The following is a 23082-nucleotide window of genomic DNA, read 5'->3' as shown; positions in this document are numbered from 1 at the left end:
ACTAATGACGTACACGATTTCCATCCTGTTATATTGATACAAATTTTGGTAACCAGGAATGGCATTCCACAGAAAAATACTACTATAGCAAAACGCAAATGGTTCAAATGGCTCTGAGCACTATGGGACTTAACTTCTTAGGTCATCAGTCCCCTAGAACTTAGAACTACGTAAATCTAACTAACCTAAGGACATCACACACATCCATGCCTGAGGCAGGATTCGAACCTGCAACCGCAGCGGTGTCGCGGTTCCAGACTGAAGCGCCTAGAACCGCACGGCCACACCGGCCGGCAGCAAAACGCAGAAATTGAATGTTCTGAGAAATAGGGTTACACCAAGAAAGAACAGAAAAATTCTTTCGTTGTACACGTAAAGCATTAGCAGTATTCTTGCACGCTTTGTTTCACGCTCATTCCAAGATACTACGGTGTGGCACCGCGATAAAACGCTCGCATTCGGGAAGAATGGGATTTAAATCCCCAGCCATCCATTCGCATTTAGGTTTAACGTGCTGCCGCTTCGTCGACAAAGGTAAACATCGAAATGGTTCCTAAGGTAACTACGAAAATATTAAATCTGAATATCCAGATTGAGATGTGAACCGTCATCCCTCTGAATACGAGTGCCCTGTCCTATGGGACAGTTCGGTTTCGCCATCGAGACGTGTGACAGATTACTCAGTATAGCGAGTGTGAATTCACAACCGCATCAGTAGTTTCACTTTTTGTGTCAACCCAGTTGAATAAATCAAGCCTGTCTGCTGACTGCATCGAAGTCTTAACACCTCACTACCTGTCTTTGCTTGTGTGTTGTTGACAAGAGGGTATCTCCAGTTGTTTGAAGAGAATCAGGCGGATAAATCGACACGCAAAATCGTAAGTTTGGCCCTGATACGTACGTACTCGAACAGATTTTCTGGAAGTGCACTCTCTCCGAAACAGATCATTAATTACAAGCAGCGTTGTGATTCAGAGTCTATGTGGAAGAATGGTCCATCCACTCCACCAAGATATGTTCTACTTTAAATACACGTATCCTCATGGTGGCTCAGAACTCTCCCTAAAAACTTTCAGATAGCTAAAAAATCACTTTCATGTGTTTTACTACTATTGCAGTTTGTGCTCAACTTTGTTTTTAATGTCGTATTAGTCACATGTAAAACAAAGTACTGTTATTCATTGGTCTCACTTATAATGTATAATTATTGGCTCATTGTTACGGTCCACTTCTAAATGCAAATCAATTGTACATTGAAATAGCATGCAGCGCATCTCTAACCGCATTAATGTTAACATCTTATAATGTTGGTGTACACTCAAAGCAGTAAGCACTCGAATATACACTCCTGGAAATGGAAAAAAGAACACATTGACACCGGTGTGTCAGACCCACCATACTTGCTCCGGACACTGCGAGAGGGCTGTACAAGCAATGATCACACGCACGGCACAGCGGACACACCAGGAACCGCGGTGTTGGCCGTCGAATGGCGCTAGCTGCGCAGCATTTGTGCACCGCCGCCGTCAGTGTCAGCCAGTTTGCCGTGGCATACGGAGCTCCATCGCAGTCTTTAACACTGGTAGCATGCCGCGACAGCGTGGACGTGAACCGTATGTGCAGTTGACGGACTTTGAGCGAGGGCGTATAGTGGGCATGCGGGAGGCCGGGTGGACGTACCGCCGAATTGCTCAACACGTGGGGCGTGAGGTCTCCACAGTACATCGATGTTGTCGCCAGTGGTCGGCGGAAGGTGCACGTGCCCGTCGAACTGGGACCGGACCGCAGCGACGCACGGATGCACGCCAAGACCGTAGGATCCTACGCAGTGCCGTAGGGGACCGCACCGCCACTTCCCAGCAAATTAGGGACACTGTTGCTCCTGGGGTATCGGCGAGGACCATTCGCAACCGTCTCCATGAAGCTGGGCTACGGTCCCGCACACCGTTAGGCCGTCTTCCGCTCACGCCCCAACATCGTGCAGCCCGCCTCCAGTGGTGTCGCGACAGGCGTGAATGGAGGGACGAATGGAGACGTGTCGTCTTCAGCGATGAGAGTCGCTTCTGCCTTGGTGCCAATGATGGTCGTATGCGTGTTTGGCGCCGTGCAGGTGAGCGCCACAATCAGGACTGCATACGACCGAGGCACACAGGGCCAACACCCGGCATCATGGTGTGGGGAGCGATCGCCTACACTGGCCGTACACCACTGGTGATCGTCGAGGGGACACTGAATAGTGCACGGTACATCCAAACCGTCATCGAACCCATCGTTCTACCATTCCTAGACCGGCAAGGGAACTTGCTGTTCCAACAGGACAATGCACGTCCGCATGTATCCCGTGCCACCCAACGTGCTCTAGAAGGTGTAAGTCAACTCCCCTGGCCAGCAAGATCTCCGGATCTGTCCCCAATTGAGCATGTTTGGGACTGGATGAAGCGTCGTCTCACGCGGTCTGCACGTCCAGCACGAACGCTGGTCCAACTGAGGCGCCAGGTGGAAATGGCATGGCAAGCCGTTCCACAGGACTACATCCAGCATCTCTACGATCGTCTCCATGGGAGAATAGCAGCCTGCATTGCTGCGAAAGGTGGATATACACTGTACTAGTGCCGACATTGTGCATGCGCTGTTGCCTGTGTCTATGTGCCTGTGGTTCTGTCAGTGTGATCATGCGATGTATCTGACCCCAGGAATGTGTCAATAAAGTTTCCCCATCCTGGGACAATGAATTCACGGTGTTCTTATTTCAATTTCCAGGAGTGTATTTCGTTATATCCATTTCTTTTCTTTTGGCATGTATACCAAGACATACACATAAAAAGGGTGTTCGGTTTAACCTGAGACAAGCAAATACCTCGAAAACGCGTTGTACAAGAAAATATTCTTGGTGAAGAGTTAATATTAGGAGAGGGGACATCTGTCTGTGCTACAACTGGTCGCCTCCTAACCACCCCACATGCATGGGCGTGGTCAACGTTGTGTTTTCAAATGGGAACCCGTCCCCATGCCCCTCCTCCCATTTTTATTGCATATCCGGATTCTACGCCAAAAAAATACATCCGGTTTACTCAAATTATTGTCTATCATTCGTGAGAGATTGCGCTGTAATCGACAAATATCAAGTGTACCTTGTAACGTTACGCATATTTAGCAAGCTCATCGCCCGCCCAGTACTGGTAAGAGGTGAATCTGCTTGTACGACTGAATGCTAGCAGGTCCAGGTCTCAGGGCGCGCCGCGGCAGTTACGGCTTCCGGCTAGGTGATCGGTAGGAGCGAGTCCAGATATATAGACTAGCTGCGTCGCCGGAAATGGGGAATATCCCGAAACTGGGAAAATGGACGGCTGTTTATGCAGGATATGCTCCAAGAAATGGCGGAGTGTCAGACAATCTTCAAGATGACTAAATTACAACGCTCTGAATTTCGCCAATAAATCACAGTTACATATCAAAGCGAATCTGAAAACGTCGGCGATCCCAGAAATAAAAGACACATCCAAGGACACGTGATAAACATTTACATTATGAACCTCTGACTTAACAACTTTTAATCACTTCACGCCATTTCAACAAATGATATCTCAGATAATGAATAATGAACGTATGGCATTGGTGGCCGGGAGACCCCTCGCGGGGCGGTTCGGCCGCCGCTCCACAAGTTCTTTAACGCCACTACGGTGACTTGCGAGTGAATGAGGATGAAATGATGATGAAAGACACAGCACCCAGTCATCTCGAGGCATAGAAAATCCCTGACCCCGCCGGGAGCCGAACCCAGGACCCCGTGCGCGGGAAGCGAGAACGCTACCGCAAGACGACGAACCGCGGACATATCTCAGATGATAACATTGCAATACACCTATCATCCATGAAAGCTGCATATCTGTATCTATTTTATTCATTCATTTACGATGTCTTTTACGACTTTTTTCTGACAAAAATGTCGGAACATTGTATTCTCAAGCCAATGAGTACAACATGAGTACCACATGTATTGTCATGTTTTTGTAGTTATTTAATGAACAGTTTACTATTTTGCTAGTAACTTTATTTAAACATTGATTGCAGTTGCTATTAAGAAACCGTGCCAAGTGGTCAGTCACATGTGTTAGCTGACATCACAACTGAAAAGAAAACCAAAAGGCTCTTCTGTTAACAAGGTATACATAATTCTTTCAATATTATTTGGAGATAAACGGTAGCCATTTAACTTGAGCGCACTTGCGCAAGAATGCTGTCTTATTGATTTATGAACCAACTATCACTTGTCTTTATTGTAAACGATATCGGTGTAACCGAATATTTATGTCATTTCCTTATTTAAATATTGTTGTAATATCTTAGTTTACTCTGGGAAGTAGTCACCTTGAATGAAATCATGTTTTTAGAGCTAAAGGAGAATGTATTTTTGGTGTGGATGGCCTTCAGCCATTGGAAAAGGTGACACTAACGGAACATTGCAGGGATTTTTCGAATGAAGAGCTCAAGGGAGCGATTCTGAACACTTTGTGGCGAGTTCTGGAAGAATGCAGACCTGTCTAGAGTAGCATGCACGATACCGTTGTGTAGGTGGTTGCCTCTGGATGATGAATAGCTGCTACAATACTCTAACTTTCGAAAGGACTTTGTATTTCGAGAGGTCTGAATGTGCTCCACAGTACGACTCTAACTTTTGCCGCTTGATTTATGAAATTTAGAGCAGACAGACTATGAGCTACTATTCTTCACATTATGTCTGTTAATTTGTGAATCATCATGTTGAACTCTGATCTATTGTGAGTTGGTGAATCTTTCGTGTACTGTGATAACGAAATGGACTCAGTTTTCACGAGTCTTTGATGGCTAATTAGTTTGGGGATTTTGCTACCATTCTCGTATCACTCTCAACGTAAATTTACCGCATTTGATAAGAGTACTTCCGTCTGCATTTCAGTTGAATATTGTGGGACCACATTCCTTTTGTCTGAGATGAACTTTCTTGAATAAACAAAATTCTCTGTTGTCTACATCAATTACAGACATTACAACAGAACACTTATTATTAATCATTTAACTCTTATTCTGTATTTCTGTGTATTGTATTAATTCGCAATTCTAGCCAGTGCATAGACTATTTGACTGAAGGATCACAGCTACAGGTTATTGTTTATTGTGGGGTATGAAAGCAGACGTTCGTGACTCGACCGTCTGACTACATCGAGCTGTTTTTTTTTTTTGTTTGTTTGTTTGTTTTTCCATAGCGCAAGTACCTAAAGTACGCGTAAAGATTAACTACTCAACAGTAACTGATAGATACAGGCGCTTTTGGTGGCTCGTCGGGGATATGACCCCAATAACTTTAGAAATGCGGTTGCAATTATAAATCATTACAATATCCTGTGACCCAGGTCCCAAGTCTATTGCATAATAGGCAGTTTGCGTGGGACATTGAGCACAAGATTTTGCAGCAGTTGCATGTGTGAGAATCGGCGGAAAAAGTTAGGTGTGGGGAAGTTTATCAGGGAACTTCAAGAAAGAAGAAGAAGGCTACACAGAGGCTTACTGAGTTTGAGTCTGCAGTGGCCAGCAGCGTCGGATACCTCGACGACGGCATAGTGGCAGCGGCGGCCACGGCAACAAAGGCCACCGGCAACGACTTCGAGCTCATCAGCATCGACACCTCGGCAGCAACACTACAGAACCAGCAACCAGCATGACCGACAAGATAAGTGCTGCCGCCGATAGCCTTAATATCTGTGAACCAGCAGGATTACTGTCGGTAACGGAGCTTCCAGCTATTAAGCAGTCACCCAGCATGTGTGGGCCAGGTAGTCCAAAATCTGTCCGTTGTGATAGAGACCTTGACAGTTCGAAATCAGAGAAGAGAAGATGCAATTGCAGGTGATTCAATGGTATTGTTAAAGGAAATTCTGAAAAATTTGAACTGTAAAATGGGGGTACTGGGTACAGAGATAGGTTCACTAAAAAAAGATATATGTAGATTTAGTTGAGACAAGTGTAGCCGAAACAGTAAAAGCCGATGCGAGGTCAATGAAATCAAATGTGGGAGGGATGATTCATCAAAATTTAGAAGCTATAGGGGCATATGTAGGCAAAATTTCCGAGAAGTTTTGCCAGGTTAACACCAGAGTCGACACAGTGGAAAAAGATTTCAGGGACATGTTGAAAAAGACACAGGTCGAATTGGGTGGTGATATCAACCTTTTTACCTTTTTTGACTTACGTGGTATTCTTTCAGTTTCATTTTCATTGTGAGAAATTGAAAATTAGTCATACTTCCAGTAGCAACAGCCACAATGTCACGTATGGCACCCGACCTAAATCCGCAAAAGTCGTTTAAATGGTACCCATTCTTCAACAACAGCATGCTAGACACTGCAAAATTAATTTTGGAATAATAAACAGATCCATCAGGACTTTAGGTCTAAATTTAGTGGAACAAAGAAAAACATGCTTTTTCTTTTATTTCAACAAAATTTATTCGTCGTGCTTAAATATTCTGTACAAAATGTATTTGCATGCAATAAATAGTGGCTAGGTATGTGGAAGATAACTATTGATGTTGTCGACGAAACTGATGGAAACAGTCAATAAGGAGTGGAGGAATGTGCAGACAGGATCAACAACTGGACATAAACGAACTGATATTGCGAAGAAGCCGAGTTTGAATTGTGTACAGGCCTCTTCGCTAGATAGCTCGAACGAAAGCTGTGTATACAGGTTTTGTCTGTAGCCACAGTTTTCGAATGCCAGTTGTAAACTTCAGACAGTGGGCTAGGACAGATTCTTTCCCCTCTGAGTCATCTTCGGTTGAACTCCTATTGCAGTTTAGCCCAGGATAGCCTTGCCGTAGGCGGGGGCGGCGTATGCGACGGGGGCGGCCACCTTGGCGACGACGGGGGCGGGGTGGGCGCCGGCCTCCCTGTGCACGACGGCGTTGAAGCCGTTGACGGGGTCGGCGGTGTAGTCGACGGTGCGGATGGAGCCGTCGGGCTCGACCAGGCTGTAGCTGCCCTGGACGACGTCTCCGTCGCGGCTCTCGTGCTGGGTCTTGGAGTCACCGGTGAGGGCGTCCTGGACGTCGTAGGCGTAGCTGTACTGGGGGTGGGGGTCGTACTCAGCGGCCACGGCGGCGGGGACAGCGGCGGCGACGGGGGCGGCACGCAGGGCGGGGGCGGCGTAGGCCACGGGGGCGGCGTAAGCGCGGGCGGCGATGGGGGCGCCGGGGGCGTAGACGGCGGGGGCGCCCAGGTAGCCGGCGCGGGCCACTGCCACGAGGGCGGCGAGGACGATCAGCTGCAACATATTCCAGTGTCGTGCTTTACGTCTTGAGAATGTATGTTACATGGTGGGAAAATCACTCAGACATACTAGCTACCTACGTGGATGGAATCAACCCGCTACATGTGATGTACAGTTTGAAATTATTACTTTCATTGCTAGTATGACCTCCATCCATGAACGTTGCTGAAAACAACAGCTCCTTAAAAAATTGGCTCTCCTAAATACGGTTTAATTCTATAGCACATCCTGTTTTCTCTAATTAGCGATTCATTTGTTTTCCCTGTTTTTGGATGCTAGTGAAGCAACGCTATTTGGGTAAGTGCTATTTGGGTAAGTGCTAACACAATGCACTCACAGTTGGAAGGACAGCTGTTTTAATTCTTGATTAGCCATTCAGACTCCGTGGCTTCTCCAAATCGCTTGAAGCAAACGTCAGTACGGTCTTATCAAAAGAATGCGGTCAATATCCTTCCCCATCCTTTCTCTATCTGACCTTGTACTTCGCCTCTAACGACTGCACATTACATCTTAATCTTATTAAGAGGTTATTGGTTCAAAGACAGCCTTTGCTTTCATGAAAGCATATTTTACACCAAACCCTACCCTTCCCAGTTTGAGATATCTCTAGTTACACTAAACTATGCGGGTGTGTCTACTTTATCATTGTCAGCTTGTTCTCACCCTTTTTTCTATCGCCTACCGTAGTATTCTTTGCAGCTTTTGTACCGTTCTCTATCTCTTCCCGACATGTATAAGTCTTTCCATCTCAGTAAATATAATCTTCGGTAACTTGCAGGGCGCTCAGAATCTGCCTGAAAAGTTTGTTAGGGTGTTGTAGGATAGGTTGTGCTGAGAAATAATAGTTAAGAAAAGAATTCGACACTTTGCTCCATTCCCGAGTTTATTATCATTGAAGTTAGCCAGTCAGGTGGTTCGCGATCAATTTCAAGTGGCCCACCAGAGACAGTCACTAAACTTGTTCTTCGTCAGGTTTCAGAAAACCGAACAAGAGAGCGTTACAAAAGTTAAACAAGTGACGGTAGTAAGGATCGAACCCGAGCCAAAGGGTTAACTGTCTCGTGCGTCATCATCTACACTATGAGAACAACTGACGCTCATTGCATCTGGCGGACTGTTTGAATTAGCGCAAGAAATGGAGTAATTGGCTAACTTGAATGTTAATGAACTCGGAAACGGCGCAATGTGTCGATTTTTTTTTAACAATTTTACCATTTAAAGCTTTTCAGACTGTTTCTGACCACCCTGTATAACAGTTTTATTAATCATTCGGTGTCCTAACAATTTTCCCTACATTTCATCCCTCAAATAACTTAATTCCTGGACGTCTTGGTTTCCACAACACTCGTCCCACCAGCACTCTCTTGTTCGATGTTTCTATAATCTTAGATTCTCTCACATTGTTCCTACTACCTACTTGTTTAGTATTTCCTGTGTACCTTGCCCAGCTGAGGTGCTGCTCCAGCCACACCGAGTATCCGTCAATGGGTCGTTAAATATTTTCGCGTTAAAATGAAATACGTCGCCCTGTAACGCACCGAAATCACTGTCCTACGCTATAGTCTGGCGACAGAGCAGTTCCACAAAAAATTCTGTCTCTCTTCATATAAGAAAGTGTGTGTGTGTGTGTGTGTGTATGTGTGTGTTCGAACTGCCCCTACCCTTGCTCTTGTTGAACCATATCTAGATTCTTTTTAAGACTATTAAAACACGATATGAGGTGGTAACTACTGTAGCTATGTTAGGTTGTTAAAAATAGGTGTAACTATAGACATAAGGAAACTGCACAGTCAAACATCAGAGACATTACTTAGCCTTCCACAATCCAGTATCTTTTTTCCAGACAACAAAAGTGACTTTAATAGAACATTTTGAAATATTCTCACCAATACCTATGCAGGTTACGATGTGAATACTCTAGTACCGAAAGTAGCCGTCGTTAACTCACCTTGCAGGCCATGTCGATGAGCTAGTTGCCGGGTGGAGCGGAGAACTGGCGTTTGGCTGGGCAGCCACCTGTTATATACCCGCGGCCGGGCGTGGTGTGCCGGCGTTTTCGCAACGTGCGCCGCGCGGGCACGGGTGTGGGCGATGGCCGGCCACACTTGTGCGAATTCGCGCCCGCCCCCACCACACCCCATGCCAGGTCTTGTGACATCGGCAACCAGAGCGCAGGACGCTGTGCACTGCAAGGCGCTGGACCACAGGGCCACCTGCGGCACGCTGCCGAAGTTACACACTACAGTTTTCAACCAAAATGCAGAAGCCATATTTGCGAGAATGTTTTGATGAGTGTGATGGAAAAATCGAACTACCCAAATATATACGCGAAACAAAAAAATTAATACTCTATATGCATGCTAGTAGTTTAAGAAATGTGTGATCAGCGATATCCTATTCCTACTGGTACGATATCAAACCATTGCTGACATGTGGACCGTGTGCCTAAACCTCACGCAGAGTGCATTACAAATGAAGCGCATAGGAAACCTGCCGAATTTTGATAGGGTAAGAATGTAACTCGAACACAGTTCGTTAAGCTGACTCACATTTGCTCTGATTTGTACAAGGGTTGGACAAAATATTGACACACCACAAATGAAACTCATTACCGTGACTAATACGGTGTAAGCAAACCATTGACAATCAAGATAGCTACCAATCATTTCGGCTTGGATGAATAAAGGTTCTGCATTGTTTTCATTGTTGACTGGAATACTCTCTTTCAAATTCTGAAGGTGGCAGTGGTAAAATACAGGGAGCAAAAGGCTATTTACAATTTGTACACAAACCAGATGGCAGTTATAAGAATCGAGGGGCATGAAAGGGAAGCAGTGGTTACGAAAGGAGTGAGACAGGGTTGTAGCCTCTCCCCGACGTTATTCAATCTGTTTATTGAGCAAGCAGTAAAGGAAACAAAAGAAAAGTGTGGAGTAGGAATTAAAATCCATGGAGAAGAAATAAAAACTTTGAGGTTCGCCGATGACATTGTAATTCTGTCAGAGACAGCAAAGGACTTGGAGGAGCAGAGGAACGAAATCGACAGGGTCTTGAAAGGAGGATATAATATGAACATCAACAAAAGCAAAACGAGAATAATGAAATGTAGTTGAATTAAGTCGGGTGATGCTGCAGGAATTAGATTAGGAAATGAGACGCTTAAAGTAGTAAGTGCGTTTTGCTATTTGGGGAGCAAAATAACTGATGATGGTCGAAGTAGAGAGGATATAAAATGTAGACTGGCAGTGGCAAGGACAGCATTTCTGAAGAGGAGAAATTTGTTAACATCGAGTATAGGTTTAAGTGTCAGGAAGTCGTTCCTGAAAGTATTTGTGTGGAGTGTAGCCATTTATGGAAGTGAAACGTGGACGATAAATACACTACTGGCCATTAAAATTGCTACACCAAGAAGAAATGCATATGATAAACGGGTATTCATTGGACAAATATATTATACTAGAACTGACATGTGATTACATTTTCACGCAACTTGGGTGCATAGATAGTGAGAAATCAGTACCCAGAACAACCACAACGGCCTTGATACGCCTGGGCATTGAGTCAAACAGAGCTTGGATGGCGTGTACGGGTACAGCTGCCCATGCAGCTTCAACACTATACTGCAGATCATCAAGAGTAGTGACTGGCGTATTCTGACGAGCCAGTTGCTCGGCCACCATTGACCAGACGTTTTCAATTGGTGAGAGATCTGGAGAATGTGATGGCCAAGGCAGCAGTCGAACATTTTCTGATCCAGAAAGGCCCGTACAGGACCTGCAACATGCGGTCGTGCATTATCCTGCTGAAATGTAAGGTTTCGCAGGGATCGAATGAAGGGTAGAGCCACGGGTCGTAACACATCTAAAATGTAGCGTCCACTGTTCAAAGTGCCGTCAATGCGAACAAGAGGTGACTGAGACGTGTAACCAATGGCACCCCATACCATCACGCAGGGTGATACGCCAGTGTGGCGATGACGAATACACGCTTCCAATGTGCGTTTACCGCGATGTCACCATCCACGGATGCGACCATCATGATGCTGTAAACAGGACCTTGATTCACCCGAAAAAATGACATTTTGCCATTCGTGCACCCAGGTTAGTCGTTGAGTACACCATCGCAGGCGCTACTGTCTGTGATGTAGCGTCAAGGGTAACCGCAGCCATGGTCTCCGAGCTGATAGTCCATGCTGGTGCAAACGTCGTCGAACTGTTCGTGCAGATGGTTGTTGTCTTGCAAACGTCTCCATCTGCTGACGCAGGGATCTAGACGTGGCTGCACGATCCGTTACAGCCATGCGGGTAAAATGCCTGTCATCTCGACTGCTAGCGATGCGAGGCCGTTGGGATCCAGCACGGCGTTCCGTATTACCCTTCTGAACCCACCGATTCCATATTCTGCTAACAGTCATTGGATCTCGACCAACGCGAGCAGCAATGTCGGGATACGACAAACCGGAATCGCGATAGGCTACAATGTGGCCCTTATCAAAGTCGGAAACTTGATGGTACGCATTTCTCCTCCTTACACGAGGCATCACAACAACGTTTCACCAGGCAACGCCGGTCAATTGCTGTATGTGTACGAGAAATCGGTTGGAAACTTTCCTCATGTTTTCAAGGGAATCTTGTACCATTTTTCCTCCAAAATAGTGGCAACTAAGGTTCAAATGGTTCAAATGGCTCTGAGCACTATGGGACTTAACATCGGAGGTCATCAGTCCCCTAGAACTTAGAACTACTTAAACCTAACTAACCTAAGGACACCACACACATCCATGCCCGAGGCGGGATTCGAACCTGCGACTGTAGCGGTAGCGCGGTTCCAGACTGAAGCGCCTAGAACCGCTCGGCCACAGCGGCCGGCGACAACTTCAGGTGATGACGATAGAGGTGGATAGCGATTAAGCACCCTTGTCTTCAAAATGTGTCGGAAAGGCTCAATGACATTGAGATCCGGTGACTGTGGATGCCAGAGGAGACCTGAAAATTCGTCCTTGTGCTTACAAAACCAGTTCTGGGGCATGCGAATTGTGTGAACAGAGACCCTGTTGTCTTGAAACACACCGTCAGTGATGCTGAACAAACGTGATACTATGCTATGGAGCTGATCGGTCAAAATGGTCACATTATCCTTGGCGGTAATGCTACCTTGCAGATGAATCAAGAGCTCCATGGAATACCACGATATGGCTGCCCATTATCACTGATCCCGTCTATGTTTCACTCTTGGGAGGTAAGCTCGGTCAGAAGTTCAAAACAGTGTGACAAAAGACTCATCCGACCAAATGACTACCTTCCATCGCTATATGGTTCAGGTTTCATGCCTTTCCAATTGTTACGAGCATTTGCCTCCTGATGAGCGGTTCCGAAATACCAGCTCTCCCTGCAATTGCCTGCTTATGGGCTTCCCTTCGTGTCGTTTTTGTGCTGACAGGGTTCGCGAGGGCGACATTCAGTTCTGTAGTTGCATGGGGGCTTAATTAAAATAATTTTATTTTTTTGCTTTAGTAGCTGTCTGTTCGGTTACGAAGTCTCGTAACGGTTGGCCCTGACTAGTATTATTACGCAATCTGACTGCATAGAACAACAACAAAGAATGAAATGGAAATTTTCATTAACACAATTAATTAATTAAGTCCCCAGCAACTATAAAACCTACGAAACCAAAGCACAAGTGTAACTGTTCTGTGTGTGGAAGTATGACTCAACGTACGCATCTGGCACGGTTCTTCTTCAACAACACAAGAAATTTTAAATATCATTTATACTGAATTAATTAAAGAAAATAGAAATACCATAATTACTCAAGAAAACCAGAATTACACTCTAATACAAGAACACAAGCCAGATGCTTTGTTGACTGAACCTGTAATGACGCATTATTCAGGACATTGAAATAATGAGAAAGAAAAGAAAAGTAGTTTGTTACCTTAATTTATATTGATGAAAGGCACTCTAGACATTACAATCTCTCCACACCGACTCGCAACTATCACATCTCAACAAGAACTTTTCAGTATCACATCTCAGCAAGCACTGCCTACTAGCTCATCTCAACAAACACTCCTCACTACGACATCTCAGCACTGACTACCACGAGTTCTCCCAAAGCACTGCCCACTACGACATCTCAATAATCACTCCCAGTGGAGGCGGCGGAACAATACTCTCTAGCGCGATCTCTGGCGCTGTGGCTCAGTGTAGCCACCTTTCATATGCCCTTCCTCCACGGGCTAGAATTTGATGGTATTTTTGCCAGCATTGGTGGTGAAAATACCACCAAATTCGTCAAAAAAATACAGACAAAAATAAAAGATAATATTAATACGTAAATATCATATAACTAGCTAAAATTTTGGCTTTGCACTGACCTTTCAATAACCTAATATATAAAATACAGTAAGCAATACAAATTCTTTCATACATGTGACTTTACATAACAGTTTACACAAGTATTATGTGGTTAAACAGTTCAATCAATAGCGTCAGCAATGACGAATATGTGCAGGTAAGAGTCTCATAACTTTTCACAAACAGTAATACACAAAAAATCAGTTTATACATATATTCACATAAACGCTTTCCATAGCCCAAGAAACAAGTAGTTGACAGTTCCAGCAGTAGCACCCAGCAATGGTCAACAGGTGCAAATACCAACAAGTGACATTTTTTCAGTAGAAACAGTCCATCAGTGGCACCCAGTAATGTTGAGTAGGTGCAGACACCAACAAGTAACACCATTTCAGTATAAGCAGTTCCATTAGTGGCACCAGCAATGTTGAGCAGGTGCACACAGCAACAGGTGACATCTTTTCAGTAGAAGCAGTCCATCAGTGGCACCCAGCAATGTTGAGCAGGTGCAGACATCAACAAGTAACACCATTTCAGTATAAGCAGTCCATCAGTGGCACCCAGCAATGTTGAGCAGGTGCAGACATCAACAGGTGACATCTTTCAGTAGAAGCAGTCCACCAGTGGCACCCAGCAATGTTGAACAGGTGCTGACCGCAGTCCATAATATTCACTTTCACTAATCACACTGTTCATCAGCAGAAATTAAACATGTTCTAGTGCCACCAATCATGTAGAAAAAGTGCAAATAACAGTCCATAATATTCCCTATCACTAATCAGTCAGTTACTCAAAGTTCATTAGCACAAATTAAACATTTCCAAGTGGCACCCATTATGTTGAACAAGTGCAGGTAACAGTCCATAATATTCACTATCACTAATTAGACAGTTCATCATACAAATAATAATAAACACACAAATGATATCAGATAATTGTCATATTAACTATTACAAATACACAAATATCAGTAAACCTATAATATTTATGGGTGTCAGTGCAAGCCACAACAAACAAGTAAAATAATATTTAGGAGATAGGTTGGTACCAATTTGGGATAGGAAAAGGAAAACACACAAAACACACTCACTCATCTTTCATCCACATTAAGTGCTACTGTGTAATTGAATAGTGTTAACTGTGTAAATGCAATTCTGTCAAAATTTTATGTTCATCATGTGTATCAAGTAGTAGTGGCAGCAATGTATAACAGTCAATAATAGTTAGTCAACGTCATAGTCATCATGTCAAGACCAATGTTTGCGAAGCCAGATCAAAATGTACGGTTGCTGAACAACTGTCAGTGAGCCAAGATATGCAATTACTTCCTCTCTCCAAAAAAAAAGTTTATACTGCTTAGTGATTTAACAAAGTGTGTGTAGACAATCTTCCTTCTACTTGAGTGTTCTAGTCTGCCATTTTCATCCTCCTTGTTCCATATAAACCAACAAAGAAAATATGCTCCTCACTTACTTTACCTCTTATCCACCAAAACTCCAATAATCATCAGCATCACATAGTGTCAATACTTCAATAATACCTCTTACTTCGATACATATAAACCTTATCATCAATATCATCAATAATACCTCTTCAATACGTCGATACATATAAACCTTATCATCAATATCATTTACCTTACCTCTTGTCCACGAAAACTCCAATAATCATCAACTTCACATAATCTCAATACCTCAATAATACCTCTTCAATACGTCGATACATATAAACCTCAGCACCAATATCATTTCACTTCCATAAGAACTCTTTCCTCTAGTCAGTCTCCTCGAACAAGTACAGACAAAATCCTAGTGCAAACTTCAATTCAGCATCCCATACAATCCGAAGACACAGTGTCCACACACAACCTCTGTGTAATCCATCTGACCCAAATTTTCTACTCATTATGCCTCATAAAATACATTTTGGTTACCTTGTCCACCATTAAACAAAAGAAATGCATACATGACTTCTAACAGCCTTTAGTTCGAAGAACTTTCAGTAAGTAAGTACGATTACGAAGTGTGAATAATCGTGATATTTCAGTGTGTACACCACTTCAAGAATTATAGCAAACAGAAGCAAACATGTGGAATATTTCTTGTGTCAAGCGTCACTTACTATTTCAATTGCTCACGAAGAATGCCGTGTAATAACTGTCAATGGTCTAACCCTAGTGTTAGTATGTCATGTCGTTAGCTTCCTTCCTATTAGCATAAATTTATACAGCTTCCATAAAACCTCCAGCTCATGTGGCTTCTATGAAGTTTCTCGTACTAATATCGTTCGTCGAATTATAGCAGTTCATTTTCTTATCTTAAAAATATCAGTCACTGAGCGTAAGCAAAACATGCAATAGCGAGTAAATATACCAGTAGAGAACAGAATGTCAACAAGTGGATGCAGCACAATTCCTACAACGAGGCTCTGCCAAGCAAACAATCTATAATTAACACCATAGTGTGGCCTAAACTCCATGTACGTACACCTCATATCAGCATTTCTATACGCCAAATTAAAGAGTAGTTATGACAACAAAACAGAAATGTGTAAATATGCAATCCATACGCAAAGCAGCAAGTACATATCTTATATAATAAACAGGTCATTATCATCATTCAGCATAAGCAAATAAATGTTCATATGTAATCTTAATAAGTAAACATGAAGGCGCAAGCAGATAAATCACAAAGTGTAACCTACATACCTAACTACAGTCAGCACAATTAATCAGGTGACAATTATAATTTAAATAAATAAGCACAGCAGGCACATAATAGAAAAATATGACATCAGTGAAAAAGCAGTGCAGCCAATCGATGCATAATATATACAAATAACAAGCCTGTTCATTAATCAATCATCGTCAAAATCAGTAAATGTACACAAGCACGTCGCTTCACAAGTAAATTCATAGAACATGAAATTTAGCACAAAGTATGAGTCACGTAATCGCAAGCAGCAAATTACGTCTAAAGTACGTACCTAAGTGGAAATATGTTACCTGAAAAATAAACTCAATTAATAGTTACCCTTTTTAGTTTATTACTTTTTTTTTCTTCGAAATTACATTCTTCCTGAAATTTTCTCCATAGCAAGTCATCTTAACGTCGGACACCCACAGAATTTACCTGAAGGTCTTAAATATTTTACACAACCGTATCCTTCATATATTGACCAAAATCACTCTAATCATTACAATATATCTCCACACCGACTCGCTATTACCACATCTCAACAAGAACTTTTCAGTATCACATCTCAGCAAGCACTCTCTACTAGCACATCTCAACAAACACTCTCTGCTACCAGTTCTTAACAAGCACTGACTACTACGAGTTCTCCCAAAGCACTGTCCACTACGAGTTCTCAATAATCACTGCCAGTGGAGGCGGCGGAACAATACTCTCTAGCGCGATCTCTGGCGCTGTGGCTCAGTGTAGCCACCTTTCATAGTGACCATTGCAGCTGTCGTCATCTCATTTTCCGTCAAAGTCTTCCTCAGTGACAGTCCATCACCACCACACGACACTCATTTTTTTCTGCGTTGTGGCTCAGTAGATGATGTTTTTCCGATTTCTCTGTATGCGGTATGAATCTTCGATTCGATTCCTCTCCAGACACCAGGCACTCTGTAGAAAAATCTGCCCTAAAATTGCCTAATAAATTAAAACTTCGTGCCAGGCTTAGTCTGAAAACCATGCCTTTTGCTTCTGCGGACAATGCTCTCAGCGTAAAAGTCAATAAGGCACGAATCGATACGTGTCTTTACTAATTTAGATCTGTCAATAGTATATTGTTGATTTCCAGATTTAACAGAAGCTATCTCCTATACTCAAAAGGATTAGCACTCCCGGAAAATAGGATTCTGAAGAGGAATGGTTTAAAAAAGAACCGAAGAGCTTTCTCCTTTCTATATTGTAGTGTTTCTGAAATGTATACTGATGCAGTCCAGTGTATCATAAGGTTAACATCCTATTTTTGGAAGCGATGTGAATGAACAGAAACATCTATGTTTTCTTCGTTTTTCGAACCGAGAAAAATGACTCTATCTAGAAAACAAAAACCCCAAATTTTAAGCTATGTTTTCGCGTGTTAGGAATAGGTTATTATAATAATCGTACCGGCGCAGATAATATAAAACTGTAATTTTAGTCCAGACATGAAAAAACGCATTTTCATTTACCTGTTGCAAATAGCTCCTAGACATGGAACCTGGAAATAAATGTAGCTCCGACAAGAAATGGATGTTCTAATGCGGCGTGAATGAGTACCATTTACCTATGAAGACATGGTTACATTTCATTAATGACGGTTTCTGACTAACGGGTGTTGCGATATACTGCCATTCGCCCCTTAGAGACAACAATGTATTAAGAAAAATCGTGAGAAATAATGGACATGCATATGGCACATACTGCTAATTTGGTGCGTACTTCAGCTCCAGAGTTGATGTATTTCGTAGAAATAACGGTTCCGACCGACCGCCGTGTCACCCTCTACCAATGGCGTCATTGTATACGATCTGCAGGTCCGTGGGGTCAGCCCGCAGCTCTCCCGACCCTTGTCAGTTTTCGTGACCTGGAGTCACTACTACTCGGTCCAGTGGCTCCTCAGTTGGTGTCACGGGGCTGAGGGCACCACGTTTCATTCCTTCCTCCAAGGAAATCGAACTCGAGTCCTCAGCATAGACGTTAGCTGCGCTGACCACTAAGCTACGAAGACGAACTGATGTATTTCAGGACACTTTGAACGGCATTGGCATGCTACATGAAGTAATGTCGCCGCAGCTTAGTTTATGCGAACATAGACGCGGGTGCCGGCCGCGGTGGTCTAGCGGTTCTGGCGCTGCAGTCCGGAACCGCGGGACTGCTACGGTCGCAGGTTCGAATCCTGCCTCGGGCATGGGTGTGTGTGATGTCCTTAGGTTGGTTAGGTTTAAGTAGTTCTAAGTTCTAGGGGACTTATGACCTAAGATGTTGAGTCCCATAGTGCTCAGAGCCATTTGAACCATTTTTGAACCATAGACGCGGCAACATGATCAACAGCAGCACAAAACATACGAAATGGGGATGGCTGTCCCTTCCGCCTCCGTAGCAAAAGCTATTAGTATCTCAGGTGTGACAGTTGACGGAAACAAGCGAAATGCTGGTGCATTTTGTTGTACAAAGTTTTTCCAGATTTCGAAAGGAAATTTTTAAGATGAGTACGAAATGCTTGTATAAAATCCACAGTATTTTTGAATGACATTCTAATCTCATTCAAAATCTGTAATACTTCTGCGCTAAACCAGATGTCGTAACCGCCCAGTAAGCAAAATCCTGTTCTGTGCATCTGAATGCGCAATACAGAGATATATCTACTCTATGATCTGTCCTCCAGAGATTATCGCTGCATTACTCGCAGTGCAAAGACTTTCCTGGCAGGGACGTAACAAATGAATACACGCGGAACCGTTTCGCATATCGTTCGTCATGTGATTCATTGAATTCTTAGTTCCTTTCGAACGGGCGGTTTTCCTCTGCAATATTCTGGTAAGTTTACATTGTAGAAAATGTCTCTCGCACACTGGTAGCTTGTAAGAGTGCTAATCTTTTCAGACGAGAATGTAGGTCGGTCGCGGTTAGTTACCTGAATCAGTATTTACAATGGCGGTAAACGTTTATAGAAACAACTATTTACGAAAAGTAAGCATCTTATAGAACAGATTTGGCGATACAGAGACAACTTTGCTGGCTAAGAGTTTACCATTTTATTACTTGTGCAACACTTGGTTTTTTGTTTCTGTGTCATAAATCTCCAGATTGCACAGCGAATGCTGAACTTAATGGCAATTTTTCACGTTGTAATAGCGATAGAAGCGTTGAGTTCATTAATATACGACGTCGAACGCGATACCAGTTTGTTGATGACAGCACTTCTCCTGAGGGTTGTCTTTATTTTAAGCTTACAAACATAATTCCTAAGGCAGTGAGGAGATATGAATATGTCAATAGTCTTGATATGGATTATTTATGCGGGTCTTGCGATAGAAAAATTTGCCCTAAAATTCTTAGCTTAATTAATTCTTTTACAAAAAAAATTACTGAGCTTGTGTATTAATAAAATGCCTGCCTCCTCTTGGTGTACAGAACTGCTGAACTCTATTTCATATAGGTGTAACCATATCATTTTTTGAAGTAACGTGAAAGATACTAGTCGTCTGGTGCAACACCAGAAGTTATATGTAACAGGAGATGAGAAGGAGCAACTACAGTTCTGTTTGAAATGCCACTACAGAATACAGTTCACCAGCAAGCTCATAAGAGCACAATATTCTATAGAGAGGTACAGGACCGAGATCAGCGACTGCCCTTTTCTTCTAAAAGCAACTAATTCAAAATCAAAAATGAAATTTAGATGGCTAATTATCTTACTACAAATATCTACATTATTTGATTATATATCTAAAATTCTTTTTGCTTAAAGACGTATTTATTTTCTGTTACATCATTCTCTTCAGTTTTAACGTACGTTACTTAAAAAATGTATTGTAGTGATATTTTTTCATTTTGTTCTCATATGTGATTCTGCCTGACTCAGTTCAGTCCATTCTCGCAATAGAATCTTCACTGTAATATTGCTATATAATGTGTTTGACATTTATTATTTGTGTGGAACTCCGTAGCATGGTTAAAGTACCAAACATCAGCCGAGACACATTTTCACATATGGTGTATTACATTTTAAACTGCGATCATTCTTTCGATTGCTTTCATGTCGGTCATCTTCAGTTAATTAATTAATTTATTTTTGTTTCATAATACGTACATATTAGCACATATTTCACATTGTATTACTCGTGTTGTCCTCCGCAGATCCCATTGTGCCACTGCTCCATCCAGTGAGAAGACTCTCCTTTTTGGACATCCTAGTACACCTATCTTTTCTGTAGTTATGAGTTTCTGTTCCTTTCTTTGTTCAACTCTTTTTCATAAACTTTTTGTACAGAGCCACTTATTTTGACCCATCCAAAAACTTTGTTCCAGAAGGAAAATAAAAAATGTGTCTAGAAAATGTTCTTTAGCTACCAGGCGGACATTAACTAGCATGACTCGTTTTCTTGTAACTTCGTTCGTTACAAAGATTTGAGTTGTAGGATCTTTCATAAACAGCACCCTCTATTTTTATACGGTAATCCACATCCCCTCCTCAAGACCTGTTCAAAGACGAATCTCAGAGAACATGACAGTATTAAAAACTCAGCACGAAACTGACTTTGAGCCACCTGTACTAGTTATAAACAACTTCATATAAAATTAACGCTCTTCCGTACTATCACACAGTGTAGGTATCTGGGGTAACATAACCATTCCATTTGCTAGAGTTTCCAGTAAAGAAGCGGAAACTCACGGAATATGAGCGCTTTTGTTCAGTTAGCCGTCTTGAGTAGAAAGTTTGCGTGAGTCCAATATTTACCAAAGAAGAGAAGGTAGAAATTTGCTCATCGGGGGAGAGTGTAAGCAGAACAGTAACAGCAACAGCAAAGGTGCTTGTAGTGCTTTTAAACTATATATTGTCCATAGTAAAGGTAGACCTTGATTCAAAACGGCATCGTCATTACTTTCCTTTTATTGTCGTCGACTCGATGACCAGTATGCATTCTCCTTGTATTTCCATTTCTTTATAGTCAACCCCAGAAAGTGGACGAGCAACGTTACCCTCATTACCTAACTGCGTGCTAGTGCAGGAAAGTGTCAATTTCCAGTTAAGCTTTAATAGCGTCGCATTTACGTGAATGGTGTAAGGTAATGTGCTTTTGAACAGATCTTGGGGAGAGAAAGTGGGTCGCAATTTACGAAACACGTACTGCTGTACATATGTTGGTAAGAACTACGTTACAAGACAGGCGATGTTAGTTAATGTCCCCTGATATTTAAAAGAAATCTTTGCTTATTACACGTTTTGTGTTGCTTTTCAGTATAGTTCCTTTATATATATATATATATATGACATTCTGCAAAGATATGCGCTAGCTGTTGTTACATGTAGACTCGATTTTCATGACATTCTGGAAAGATGTGCGCTAGCGTATATTACATATACACTTGATCTCGCCGGTGTTGGATACCCATTCAGTTGAGAGAGATAAGAACGAACAAGGCCGAATAGATACCGAGTGACCTTCGTTCGGAAGACAGCTTTAGAGCAGGTAGCTCGGAATACCGAATGCGAGAGATGAAGAGGTGTGCGTACAATTCTTCCTGTCGCTCCCTCCCACTCCGCTACTGACTGCCAACGGTCAATTGGCCGTCAGAAAATTATTGCCCTAGAGCAGAATTCATTTTCACCCTTGCTGTTCGTGTTTCATCATTCATATCAGTGCATGCATAAGAGCACAGTCCATAGTGCACACGGATTGATATGAATACTTTATTTATTGTGTATGTAACTGCTAAAATATGTTTTTTTCTTTTATTACCATACTGGTCGTAAAACTTGTCAGTACAGAGGCATTATGTCTTACTAAGGGATGTATTGCCTACCTGCAAATTTCACACGAATTTTATCCTTGATTTTGATTTCCCCGCGCGTTGTATTATTTAATGCATTCGTAAGTCTCATACTGTACTCCGAACTATTATTGCCACGAGAGACTGTTGCGGTTCAACAGTTAATGCGTTTTCTTTCTTCTCGGCAACGTGTAGTAAGTGTGTATTTAATATCCAAGTAGAAAACTGGTCTAATAAATAGAAACATCTGAGTCGTTTATGTTCATATCCTCAAAAGAAAGGCTTTCCCCTGTCCACGGCGCTGGGTCCTCTGCTGCAAGCGTATACAGTTTCAGAATCGTAGTCCACCAATCTTTGTAAATATTTGCCGCCACTAAAATCATCTGGTTGAAAACATGATCTCATCTTCTTCAATCTACTATTTTTTGCGTTCCTCTTGACAGTTCATCATTAACTCACTATTAATCTCTTCGACATTAATCTAAACTCAGTATCAAATAGGCAGTCGGTCGCAATTTTAAAAAAAACGCTTTTTACTTTGAGCCTGTAGAGCAATGGCATCTGTAAACTTGAGTTTCACTTGTAATTTTCTAGTGAAAGGTCCGAATGCTCTGGAATGTTTACTTTTATCTAAGTGGAACTAATCTTTCTCCAGTAGAAATAAAAAAAGGAAAGAAGATTCTCCAGTCGTCGAGGAGATTATTAGAGTGTGAGCCCAGGCTCGGATAGAGCAAGTATGGGAGAGAAATCGCTCGTGTCTTACTCAAAGGAACAATGCTGGCTCGCTCACTACCGCTTCAATTTCGTATCTGTTTATCATAATATTCTGCGCGGAAGCTTGCAAGCGTGAAATACCAGACCCATATTCTGTCAGTTCTTATATTAATTTACTCTTGCCTCCACTGGTGTGAAGATACTACTTTTCAAGA

General features: G+C 42.6%; 1 protein-coding gene across 6 annotated transcripts in view; it reads right to left on the bottom strand.

The window, feature by feature from the left end:
• Positions 1-23082, bottom strand: part of LOC126236215 (cuticle protein 21) — a 198577-nt gene that overhangs the window by 43972 nt on the left and 131523 nt on the right. For 3 of the 6 annotated variants that reach the window (XM_049945344.1, XM_049945345.1, XM_049945346.1), the window contains exon 2: positions 6493-7299. The exons of 1 other annotated variant lie outside the window; for it this stretch is intronic. In XM_049945344.1, the coding sequence (XP_049801301.1) occupies positions 6832-7299 (468 nt within the window). In that variant the 3' untranslated portion in view covers positions 6493-6831. Of the gene's footprint in view, positions 1-6492; positions 7300-9253; positions 9286-23082 lie in introns of those variants that run through there. 2 more of the 6 variants (XM_049945343.1, XM_049945342.1) reach the window with 2 other exon arrangements.

The sequence above is a fragment of the Schistocerca nitens genome, chromosome 2, assembly GCF_023898315.1.
Source record: "Schistocerca nitens isolate TAMUIC-IGC-003100 chromosome 2, iqSchNite1.1, whole genome shotgun sequence".
NCBI lineage: Eukaryota > Metazoa > Arthropoda > Insecta > Orthoptera > Acrididae > Schistocerca > Schistocerca nitens.
Note: the sequence above shows the minus strand (reverse complement) of the source record. Positions and strands in the feature narration are given on the sequence as shown.